Here is a 12,139-nt window from a genome sequence, read left to right as displayed (position 1 = left end):
GATAGCGACATGGTGCAAAATGAAGGAGAGAGGGAAAAAATGAATGAAGACTCTCGTCTGTGAATAAAGTTATGTGAAAGCGATGACGTCATTTATTCCGCGTTGGCCTGGACGTGGCATCTGAAAAGACTGCGAAAGGAAAGCTGCACCCGCTCTCTGTCTGGTTACAATAAACAGCTTTGGTTTTCTATTTTATTATCGTCACGCGGAGCTCTTTCACAACATGGGGCTAACAATTTCGTCGATATTTTCCAGGCTTTTCGGCAAAAAACAGATGAGGATACTTATGGGTGAGCAATCCTTTTATCAACCTGTCTGCTAGCTAACGTTAGCTAGCTAGTGGGAGGGGGTTGACATTTTCAGGGATGTACTTTGCTTTTTGTGAAATATTACAGTTATAGTAAACTACCTGTTCACCTGTCTTGCTATATGTCTTGTAACGTAAACATTACTCGTTTGAGAGCAATCGGAGTAAAAACACAGACTAGCTAGGATAACACTCAGGCTTAGGCAGGAAAATGGATAGCTATTTGTGCTATTGCACAATAATTACTGTTTTGTTCACTTAATACCAACGAATGGCTTAGTTACGTCACATCTCAGGACTATACAAGCGTGTAGATGTAGTGAGCTTTTTATAATGGGTACCTAGTTTAATACAACATATCTAGACTCATTTCCATCACTCTTAACATAACTTGTCCACCTATGTGTTAGCCTATATTTTGTGGATGCGGATCCTAATTTGAGCTGAAGGCACAGTTGTTACCCTATATAGGTATATACGTTGTCCAAATCATTGCAGTTTGACAGCTGATGATGGAAAACCAAGCACCCCCTCTGTCAGCTGTCAGGGATTTCATTTGACACGAGATAAGACCTCTTGTAATAGCTACCTATCTCTTTCATGAAGTTGCAGTACAATATGTTTGTCTTGCTTGTTTTTTGTTGTTAGGTTACGTATTTTCCATACAAACAAACACATCTGGGTTTATTATGATTGGGAAGTTTGTTGACATTAATATTTTCTTCTGTAGTTGGTTTGGACGCTGCTGGAAAGACCACTATTCTCTACAAACTGAAGCTGGGGGAGATTGTAACCACTATTCCAACCATTGGTAAGAAAATCTCAGAGCCAAAGATGGATAGATCTCTAGCATACACAACCATATGCAAAACATGGGTCTTCTCAACTCCTGGCACTGTCTTTAAAAGCATCTCCTCAGTAATCTGATTTTAAATGGGGGACTTGCTTTCTCATTGAGCTTGTGGGCAAATTATTAAGATTTCTTTTGATGTCTTGTTCTGGTGACTGACGTAGCATGACACACACACACACACACACACACACACACACACACTGAGCCCAATCTTTGATGCCATGGTAACCAAGTCCAATTGTTCAGGGATGTAGGCCTACCCTGTTTAATGTTTATGGAAATGGACATTAAGGTCCACACAGAGCTGTGCACTCGACAATTCAGTCTGTCAAATTTAAGAAAAAAATATTTTTGGACATGATGGTGAGGTATAGAACTGAATGGTTTTAAACCTTTCATGACCATAGTTCTGGGCACAGCAGTCTAAGGCACTGCATCTCAGTGCAAGAGGTGATACAGCCTGGTTCGAATCCAGGCTGTATCACATCCGGCCGTGATTTGGAGTCCCATAGGGCAGCGCACAATTGGCCCAACGTCGTCCGGATTTGGCCGGAGTAGGCCATCATTGTAAATAAGAATTTGTTCTTAACTGACTTACCTTGTTAAATAAAATTAAAAAAAGAGATGGCTGCACTGCCTCCATGCGCCAGAGCTGTTGGGGCTTGCTGGGTGAGGGGGCTCTTTTGATGGAGCAAATTCGTTGATAAGTATCTAAACACCCAGACAAAATAAGTAGGGAAGAAAATAATGGTTTGTCCCACCTAAGATCAGACAGAATTGGGTCACCATTCCATCGTTTTTCATTTTCAATTTGAGCTACAGGCAGTAGTTTACTCCTATTGCAAATTGGTTTTAATTAGGTTATCATTCATACAGAACCTTATTTCTACCATAATGATCTAGATCGGCGCTGTTTATGCTGTAGAGGTCAGACTGGTGATACTGGATCTAGTCTCTGTGTGAATTCCTGTTGCTGATTCTCTCGCTCTTCCGTGACCGAGCAGGTTTTAACGTGGAGACTGTTGAGTACAAGAACATTTGCTTCACCGTGTGGGATGTGGGCGGTCAGGACAAGATCCGCCCCCTCTGGAGGCACTACTTCCAGAACACACAGGTATGATACACACCTGTGACAGCAGTGACCTACATCAGTGGTCATCATAGCATATCTTTGATGTCTTAATTCAACTATACAAATAGTGCTAGAATGTGTCAGAATGGACCCTGTCAAAAGAACCTCCTGTTTATCCAAAAAGCTAAGTGAACATGTACAGTAGACAATAACAGTAGCCTGACCTTTGAACCTTGACTTCACAGGGCCTTATCTTCGTAGTGGACAGCAACGATAGAGAGAGAGTAGCAGAGTCGGCAGAAGAGCTGTCTAAAATGGTAAGTGTTGCATACATGTCTATTTAAGCTACTGTTTTTGGTCAAGGAACAGTACTATTTTTGTGTTGGCATTTGCAGTATTTCTGTGAAAAGGAACCTAAAATGAGCTCATGGTTGGCATGGGCAAATAAACATTAATTCAATGGTAAATAATGTTATTTATATAGTTGCCATTGTGACTGATCATTGAGACACAGCCTTCTGTGGCCTATGGTTTCCCTCCCCTTGTCCTCCTAACCAATTCTCTCATTTATTTCTCTCTACAGCTGCAGGAGGATGAGTTGAGGGAGGCAGTGTTGCTGGTGTTTGCAAACAAACAAGACCTGCCCAACGCTATGGCAGTGAGCGACCTCACAGACAAACTGGGCCTGCAGAGCTTGCGCAGCAGAGTTGTGAGCATCCCTCTCTTTCTCACACACACTTGAACAGTCCTTCCAAAGAGTTGTATAGTAAAATGTATTTCTGACCAGATAAACATGTGGTCCATGTAGTATACACTGTGGCTATGCAGAGTTATTCATATGTATGACATTACTGGCTTTTATGTACAGCAACTCATTATGTCTCTCCTTCCAGTGGCATGTCCAGGCTACCTGTGCTACCCAGGGCACTGGGCTATACGAAGGACTGGATTGGCTATCCAACGAGCTGTCGAAACGCTAAAGAATGGAGAAATCGCAGGACCGAAGCGAACGAGATATGAACACGCGAGCAAGAGTAGAAGGGGTGCAGGCTGAGCATTTCATCAATGGGAAAAAAACTGCAACCTTTTAAATTCAGTGTGTCTGTCTGGTAGAACTTGCAGTTATGGACTTTGCGATCAGTTCCTGTTCTGAAACCTTTTTTCATCATTCTTCCCTTTTATTCCCATTGTCATACATGCAGATGTTTTAGATTATCTTTTCTTTTTGCCACTCAACTTCAACAGTAAAATTGTTTTAAGTTGCATGTTTTAAAAAAACATAACAAATTGATTCACATGATGGTTGTGTGCTGATGTTGATCATTGTGGAATGGAAGGGTGGGCCACTACATTTTGTTGGGGGGGGGTATTGGGATACTGGGAGTTTGGAAACGGTATATGGAGCTGGGTTTCGGGTGTAAAACCCCTATGGCCTCCCCTGACTGAGTCATTCCAGAGATCTGAACCTGAAGGCCAGTTCCATTCCTAAACAATGTGAAGAGTGCAGGACCTTCAGTCATTTCAAAGGCCATTATGATGCAATAAAATGTTATTTTTCTTTTCTCAATTGTTGAAACAGTCATTTGTCTTCTCTGATTGGATGAGGTGGGACATAGTTGTTCATGAAGGAATGGAGAACCTTGAATAGTTGAATGTTTCTTAGTAACAATTTTAGCCTAAATCTGTTTTAATTTTTTTGTACATTAAGCAAAGAGTGGATTCTCTAATTAGGTTTGTCAACTGATACTTTATGAAAAGTTAATTGCCTCTTGCAGGAAAAAAACACTTAAGTTCTTAAAACAGTTCCATGCCCGTGTCTTTATATTCCCCTCAGAGGTGCTCCCACTTAAATCTTCAGATTAAAATCCTACATAGATATGCATGGTTTGCATTGTAACTTTTTGGTCGACCTGACCAAATTCACAGAAACGTGAGTTACAGATATGTCATTTTTTGAAAGGCTAAGAAGCTGTAGATTTGTTCGGTGTGCTATTTCTATGCTTCACCTTCCATTTAGTTTTTGCATCTTGTACTTTATTTACAACAGCTTAAAATATATTTTGCTTTATAGAAAAAATATTTCACAGCAGTTAAAACGCTACACTATACTTGCTGGTTTTGTCAAACTGAAATTAGAACTTTTAGCACTTTAGCAAACAGGAAATGGCAGAGATATTTCAGCAGTGCAAAATTAAAATTGCATTTATAAACAAGTTCAAAGCATGTGGATGTTCATAAGTAAAGATTTATGAGGTAATCAAATAAGAAAGCCCTAAATCTTCCACAATTTAACATGAGTTACCCCCAAAAATGTATTTCCATTCAGTAGGGCATAACATTACTACATAGAAATGTATTACGTAGAAAAGACATGCTTCTGATCTATTGAGTATTTAAAGATGCCAGCTCTATCCATGGTATTTCTATCTGCAACATTCAGTATGTTAAACAAAACGTTGTTTGGGAGCATTCAAACTAAATAGCATGTGTGCTGATACTATAAACTGAATAGATTGAATTCCAGTCTACCTGCCACACACAGACCGACAATTCATTATCGTCACATACTGTAGGGACTAATACACCACAGCACTATTCTGTTACATTTCTCATTACAAAGTTACCAATTAAGATTACACATGCAGTTTGATGCCTATTGTGGCCCATTCAATGTGAATTCTTCAATATCTATACTGAACAAAAATATAAACTTAACATGTAAAGTGTTTGTCCCATGTTTCATGAGCTGAAATAAAAGATCACTGAAATTTTCATTACACACAAAAAGCTTATTTCTCTCAAATTGTGTGCACAAATTTGTTTACATCCGTTAGTTAGCATTTCTCCTTTGCCAAGATAATCCACCCACCTGACAGGTGTGGCATATCAAGAAGCTGATTAAATAGCATGATCATTACAAAGATGCACCTTGTGCTGGAGATAATAAAAGGCCTCTAAAATGTGGAGTTATGTCACACAGCACAATGCCACAGAGGTCTCAAGTTCTGAGGGAGCCTGCAATTGGCATGCTGACTTCAGGAATGTCCAACAGAGCTGTTGCCAGATAATTTAATGTTAATTTCTCTAGAATAAGCTGGCTCCAATTCCATTTTAGAGGATTTGGCAGTACATCCAACTGGCCTCACAACCGTAGACCACATGTAACCACGCCAGCCCAGGACCTCCACATCTAGCTTCTTCACCTGCGGGATCGTCCGAGTAGGGGAATGGGGGGTGCTGAGGAGTATTTCTGTCTGTAATAAAGCCCTTTTTTGGGGAAAAACTTATTCTGATTGTCTGGGCCTGGCATCCCAGGATGCACCCCTGCCCAGTTGTGAAATCCATAGATTAGGGCCTAATGATTTTATTTCAATTGACTGATTTCCTTCTATGAACTTTAACTCAGTAAAATCTTTGAAATAGTTGTATGTTGCATTTATATTTTTGTTCAGTATAACTTTATATGTGCTTTCTTCTGTTGTTCTGAAACCTTACAGAACTAGGAACGGAACAGTTCAGTGGATTACAGAGTCCCTGTCCTCGTGTGTGTGTGTGTGTGTGTGTGTGTTGATTGGAGTGGTCCTTCGTCCTCCCAACCCATCTTCACTACACGGTTCTACACCACTACAGGTTCCCGATGGTTGTTTTGACGTTTCACCACAAATACCTTCTGACCAGACACGGTCACTGTGTACACATAGTCCTCTAGCATGACTGTGAAGAAATAAAACACAGGGAGGTCTGGTTAGAGTGGCATGTTGGGAGCAGCAATACTGTGTGTGCGTGCGAGTGAGTGACCCAGGTGTGTGTTGTCTGACTTACCTGACATGCGTTTGAAGGGCGGCTCAGCAGCACCCTGCAGTCTGAAACGACACGCCGTCCGCACCATCTGCATTATGACCCCCGCTGTGTGCTCATCATTCTCCAGCTCCCCCGCAGACTGAGAGAAGGGAATAACAGGGAGTCAGTTGGGAATGAGATGGAGTGGAAGATAGGCGTGCTGCAACAGGGCAGGACATATAGCTACGCATGTTTGTGTGAACATACCGCCAATACGCCATCCTCACTGATCACCAAATAACCCAGTTGATCAGGGATCCTCTCCAGACCCTGTGTCAGAGTGCTAGTAGTCTAAAACACAAACAAATTACATACATGGACACGTTAGGATCTGTGGGAGAGATACAAAAAATCTGTGTTTACAGCTAGCTAGCTAGCGAGACATCGAAGCCAGAAAACTATCACGCGCACTACAGTACACAAAAAAATTGGCTACAATGTAGCCGCTACAACAGTATGAACCACTAAATACGTTGCTTTTACACAATACAGAGTCGCAGTAAATCAGAATATAAGCGTTTATACTTGCCATATTCACTTGTTTTGCCCTATGAGTAAGCCCATCTGCTGCGTTTCCTCTCTTTTTTCACGTGACTTCATCAGCTGATGTGACGTCACCTCATTCCGATATAGAAGGATTTTGTCCTTTGTGAGGCATAAAACCAAAACCACTACTTTCTTTTTACAAAACTATTCAAAGCTATTCAATGTATTACATTTTCATTGAGAGACAGTCATTTTTTTCCTGCTCGCCATTTCATGATAAAACATTTTTATAGACCAACAGATGGCACTATCTGCGTTTTGTGACAGCTGACATCTCCAAAGAACTCCCAAAAGCGGAAGTACTGGTCAGCTGACAGCTTCGTGATTCAGAGAAGGAAGAACATTCAGTCATTGCTTGTTTTTGCTATTTTATCTTGTAGAATTAAATAATGGCAGGGCGAGGTAAATTAATTGCCGTCATTGGTGATGAAGATACGTGTACCGGGTTCCTACTCGGTGGCATTGGCGAGCTGAATAAAAATCGTAAACCGAATTTCTTGGTGGTCGAAAAGGAGACAAGCATCGCAGAGATAGAGGAGACCTTCAAGTAAGTGCTAAGTTATAGCTAGCGATCTAGAGTGGGTATAATTTGTTGAACGTCCCAACAGGAATATGTTCCAAAAACTTCGTAAATGACAAGGTTACCAACAAACGCATATACAGTTGTATAGCGGCAGAATAAGATACCGGGTAGGGATAGGGTTATTTCATTACGTTTATTTCTGAGAAATGTCTGTCCTCACTCTGGTAGCCTATGGACAAACATTAAGAATGAGCTACATGTTGAGATGATGCCTATTTGGCAGCTAGTTAGCTAGGTGAATTGATCATGCTACTTTGTATGCGTTGTTTGTTGGCAACCTTGAGCTCAACGGTGCTTTGTTTCATGACTCAAATGTTGTGAAGATGATGCACTTGGCAAGAACGAAAGCTGAGATGATTACAATGAATGTTTTAGGACCAAAGACTGTGCGGGATATGTTGGATGATCTGTCCCCGACCGAAGGTGAGCCCGTGTATTTCTCAGTTGCCAGTGATGCCATAAACAAGGGAAATAGAAAAATGTTTCCAGCGTGCGTGAGATATTTCTCTGTGTCTGATGGAGTGCAGTGCAAGTTACTTGACTTTTATGAAGACAGTGATGAAACTGCAAATGGCATACATCAAGCGCTGATGAACTGTCTGGAAAAGCATGAAATGGATATTAGACACATCACAGCCTATGCAGCAGATAATGTCAACTTTGGAAAACACCACTCCGTTTACCAGTTATTGAGCAGTGCCAACAATCGCATTCTGAAAGCTAATTGCCCAGCTCACATAGCTCATAATGCCTGCAAGTACGCCTGCGATCAGCTGTCAGTGGATCGTCTCCTGCAAAGCTGGCCAGCTCTTACTTCATACTTCAGGTCCCTTGGGGAGACCTGTCCTGTGGCACTGAAGAGTATTTTTGAGTATGAAGAAAAAACGGAAGCTGCAGAGATTTCTGTGCTTTTTCAACAATGTGGGGTGTGTTTTTGACCAACTTGTAAAAAAGCTGGAGGAAACAACGCTCTGCATCACAGATGTTTACGAGGAAGTCCAAACGTTCCAAATGAAGATGCTTCAGCGGAAACAGGACAGCTTTTTTGGATACCAGACCAAGCAGCTGATGGACAAACAATTGTCAGCACAAAGGTCCAAGCAGCAACAGGACTTTGAAGTTCTATGACACTGTCATTACATACATTGACAAGTGGTTTGACTTCTCACCAGAAAATGTAATGGTGAAACTGAAACTGATCGGCCTCTATGAGGAGCTCTCCTTCACTGAAGTGGTTGCCCTCAAAATGACAGAGACAGTCAGTATGGACCAACTCTATGAAGAGTTTTGCGCTAGCCGGGAGAAAATACAGAAAGCCAGACAGGATACCACAAAATCCACCAGTGAGAAGTGGGTGGCAGTTTTCCAAAAGCCAACTTGATCAACATGTTCAGGATTCTCATTTGTCCTCAGTGTGCCAGGCTCAAATGCCTTTGTAGAGAGGATTTTCTCTCGGATGACCATTTAAATGGTCCGACTCAAGAAACAGATGCAGCACAGAGCTGATCAAAAATGAACTTGAAATATCTGTGAACTGTGACTTGTCATGTGAAGCCTTTTCTCTGGCTATGCAAAAGGACAAAGGACTGCTTGAATCAGTCAAGAGCAGCAAAAAATATCCATGGAAAAAGTAGACTTGGTGAGTGACTCATGCCCCTCTTTTCCTCTTTTGCATTTGAAATTTGTTTTTTTTTTGCTGTAAAGGTTCAAATTGTCATTTCTTTGATCATTTATTTTGTTTATTCACATAAGTTTACATAATTATACAGTTTTAGTAAAGCTATAGACTAAATGGAATATAACAATGTTTTGCCTTTCCAATTGAGTATGAATATACACTGTATGTTCATTTACACAACACTGTACCCACACTGCCGTGGCACTGTGCACTGGCACGCCACCTTTTGTCCCTTATTTGGTAGTGAGAAAGTTGGCAACCCCATCTAGCAAGCAAGTTCTCATGTGTAACTCTGTGTTGTTTGTGTCGCACTGCTTTGCTCTATCTTAGCTAGGTCGCAGTTGTAAATGAGAATGGGGGGGAGATTTTCGGCACTACACCGGGTAGGGAGTGGGCTATTTCATGAAGTTTATTCCGAAAAATGTCTGTCCTCACTCTGGTAGCCTATGGACAAACATTAAGAATAAGCTAAGTGTTGAGTTGATGCTTATTCGGCAGCTAGTTAGCTAGGTGAATTGATCATGCTACTTTGAACGTTATACCCACCCAGCTATCTACCTCATTTTGAGATTGAAGATAAATACCTAAAAGCAGACAAACTGTGAGCTTGTTTGCACACAGGGTGAAGACAGTTGATGCTCCATTATGTTTGTAATTGCATAGGGGATGTCGGGTGTTATCTAGACAGTTACCAACTGGCATTGAAAATTCTCAGTGCTACACCAAACAGTACCTAACCTGTAACTCCCAGTATAATGGATACTGTGTGTGTGTGTGTGTGTGTGTGTGTGTGTCACATTGTGTGTGTTACAATCTGTAGGTAGGTGGTATCATGATATCTGTGTTCCATTAGGCTTAGTTATGTGATATGATTCATCATAACACCTTCAAATACTGCTGGACAACATGCCTTGTTTTTTGTTGTTTACAGACCTGCGCTGTAATGTTCACTGTCGTCGTCTCTGTAACTTATTTACCTCTGTCATGCCCCCCACAGGAGTTTCTTGACTCGCAATGACATCGGTATCATCCTAATCAACCAGTTCATAGCAGAGATGATCCGTCACGCCATCGACCAGCACATGGAGTCCATCCCTGCCGTGCTGGAGATACCCTCCAAGGAGCACCCATACGACGCCTCCAAGGACTCCATCCTACGCAGGGCCAAGGGCATGTTCTCCGCTGAGGACTTCCGATAAACACACAACACTTACCCAAAGATGCAGGGTCACGGTCTGGGCAGGGACAGAGATGGAGGAGGGGGACTTTGGAGACTGTCATGATCCTAAATGAGTTATCTTGTGTAATGCTATGGAAGGCTGTAAAGTATGAATTGGCCTGATGGCAGTTTCATGTGTTATCCATATTGACTGAGTCCATAATTGGTCCCTACAATCCACCTCATCTCTTGCCTGGGTCCTGTTCCATCCACCTGGCAATGCACTTTCGCCAGATCGAATGTTGTTTGGTGTAGTATTTAGTTTTTCATTCCTTTGGCTGGAACATTACGGTATTACTATTCGTTGACCACGTTGATGGTTGAATTGTTTTGCTGTATGCCTTTTCGGGTTATTCATGCTGTTGTATGAAATCTTACGCAGGTACTGTATCTTGTGGTCTCATCCAGTCTGTTTGTCAAATGCTTGCTTCATTTTGTCATAACCTTGGGGAGAGTATGCTTGCATAAGACATCTCGGCAAAGAATTGTGGATAGTCATCTGCAATTCAGTGAGTGTAACATTTGTCAGAGCATGCATGTGACCATGACTGTCTGTTTTAACCTCGCATTTGTCATTTATGGAAACATTCCTAATGCCCCTATTTGGATCTTTACAACAACAAAAAACTGCAAAGTAGCATTTCATCATCTGGTGAAATGTACATTATTATTCCCCAATCCACAGGGTACATCTCATCAACAGAAAATCCACAAAAAAATGAATAGCTTGAAAAAACAGTATGTTAAGCACTGCAAAATGACTACCTGTTGTAATGTATTGTGATTGTGACAGTTTTAACTTATACCTGTAAAAAAACAATAGATGTTTACAAAAATAAATGATTCTATCCAACCTGTACTGTGTAAGTTATGAATGATAATATCAAGACCAGCACAACTGTCTTAAATGTTTAATATTAGAAGAGAATCGCACTATTCACAATCTCACAAAAGCCAAAACAATTCCCTGTGTGTTAGCTTGGAAGACTTTTATTATTTCATACTGTACAAAATCTTCAAATTAAATCCAGCAATCCTCCATACTGATTCTAAAGCCTTACAGTGCTAGTAGCCTGAAGTACGACAGGAATGTTACATGTCAGTCATAATAAGACCCCACTACCAACTATACTTATATCTCCAACCCTGTCTGCAAAAGAGATGCAAGCTTTCCTGATGATGTGACAAGACCACTTAGTTTCTTTTGGGAAGTGGGGTAAAGTTCCCATGAAGCCAAAGTTTGTTTAACTTCTCACTGCATAGTTTAAGCAGAAGTGAAGTACTTCCCAGTATCTCTGTGCCAGTGGCACAAACTTAAACCCCAGTGTATTAACCCTGACAAATCAGATTCAGAGTGGTTTCCATGATTAAAGCCTGACCCTGAGACTGAACCTGATGTGTTACAGTATATAGGGGCCTGCACACACGGATGCTGTGATCCAACTGGCAAATATTTGAACAACCTTGAGACAGGCCTCATCATTTATCTTGCTGGACATGTGAGTTATTACATTTTCTCCCATGTTCTTCAGTGAACCAGAGACAAACACCAACACACAAACACAGCTTTGTTCCACTACCTGCACCTTATAAAGATATGGACGTTTGGCCAAGAGGTGCTCCCAGAATGAACCTATCCCTGGACACTGGGGATTTATTCACAGACCTATTTATTCCGGAGAACAGATGATCCCTGCCTGGTCTCTCGGTGTCATCCTCCTGGGCTATGTCTTTGGATTCCCAGTCCCCTTCAACAGCACCCAGAGGTAAGACATCTACCTACCTGTGGAAATAGGAGATTAGAGGATGTATGGATGAATGGATAGAGTTGTGACCTGTGAGGCATGTGATTTTTTCCCCCCCCTCTGTAGACAATATGAATATGAGACTCTTCTTCAACTCAACAACACAGTGAGTGTTGGGTTCTAATACTTCTAAAAACTAGGAAGAGTTTAACTAAATGTGAGAATAGTGAGACCAACATATTGCTCTTTCAGACCCTTTATGTCGAATGACACAGAGTCCAATGAAACGGAGATTC

The 12,139-nt window shown here is 41.3% G+C and overlaps 3 protein-coding genes across 3 annotated transcripts; 2 read left to right on the top strand and 1 right to left on the bottom strand.

Annotated features, from left to right (window-relative positions):
* Window positions 1-79: 79 nt before the first annotated feature.
* Window positions 80-3,799, top strand: LOC106609140 (ADP-ribosylation factor 4). The gene is made up of 6 exons (XM_014207619.2): window positions 80-290; window positions 1,038-1,118; window positions 2,165-2,274; window positions 2,478-2,549; window positions 2,816-2,941; window positions 3,126-3,799. Exons 1-6 carry the CDS (start codon window positions 224-226, stop codon window positions 3,210-3,212), a joined length of 543 nt encoding a protein of 180 aa, XP_014063094.1. The 5' UTR covers window positions 80-223; the 3' UTR covers window positions 3,213-3,799.
* Window positions 3,800-4,457: 658 nt separating this feature from the next.
* Window positions 4,458-6,883, bottom strand: LOC106609143 (ragulator complex protein LAMTOR4). The gene is made up of 4 exons (XM_014207621.2): window positions 6,602-6,883; window positions 6,280-6,363; window positions 6,055-6,172; window positions 4,458-5,946 (listed from the first exon to the last, which is right to left on the bottom strand). The coding sequence occupies exons 1-4, from the start codon at window positions 6,602-6,604 to the stop codon at window positions 5,849-5,851; spliced, it is 303 nt and encodes a 100-aa protein (XP_014063096.1). The 5' UTR covers window positions 6,605-6,883; the 3' UTR covers window positions 4,458-5,848.
* Window positions 6,874-10,955, top strand: LOC106609141 (V-type proton ATPase subunit F). Its single transcript, XM_014207620.2, has 2 exons — window positions 6,874-7,165; window positions 9,877-10,955. The coding sequence occupies exons 1-2, from the start codon at window positions 7,008-7,010 to the stop codon at window positions 10,076-10,078; spliced, it is 360 nt and encodes a 119-aa protein (XP_014063095.1). The 5' UTR covers window positions 6,874-7,007; the 3' UTR covers window positions 10,079-10,955.
* Window positions 10,956-12,139: the final 1,184 nt, after the last annotated feature.

This window comes from Salmo salar, chromosome ssa07, assembly GCF_905237065.1.
Source record: "Salmo salar chromosome ssa07, Ssal_v3.1, whole genome shotgun sequence".
Taxonomy (NCBI): domain Eukaryota; kingdom Metazoa; phylum Chordata; class Actinopteri; order Salmoniformes; family Salmonidae; genus Salmo; species Salmo salar.
Note: the sequence above shows the minus strand (reverse complement) of the source record. Positions and strands in the feature narration are given on the sequence as shown.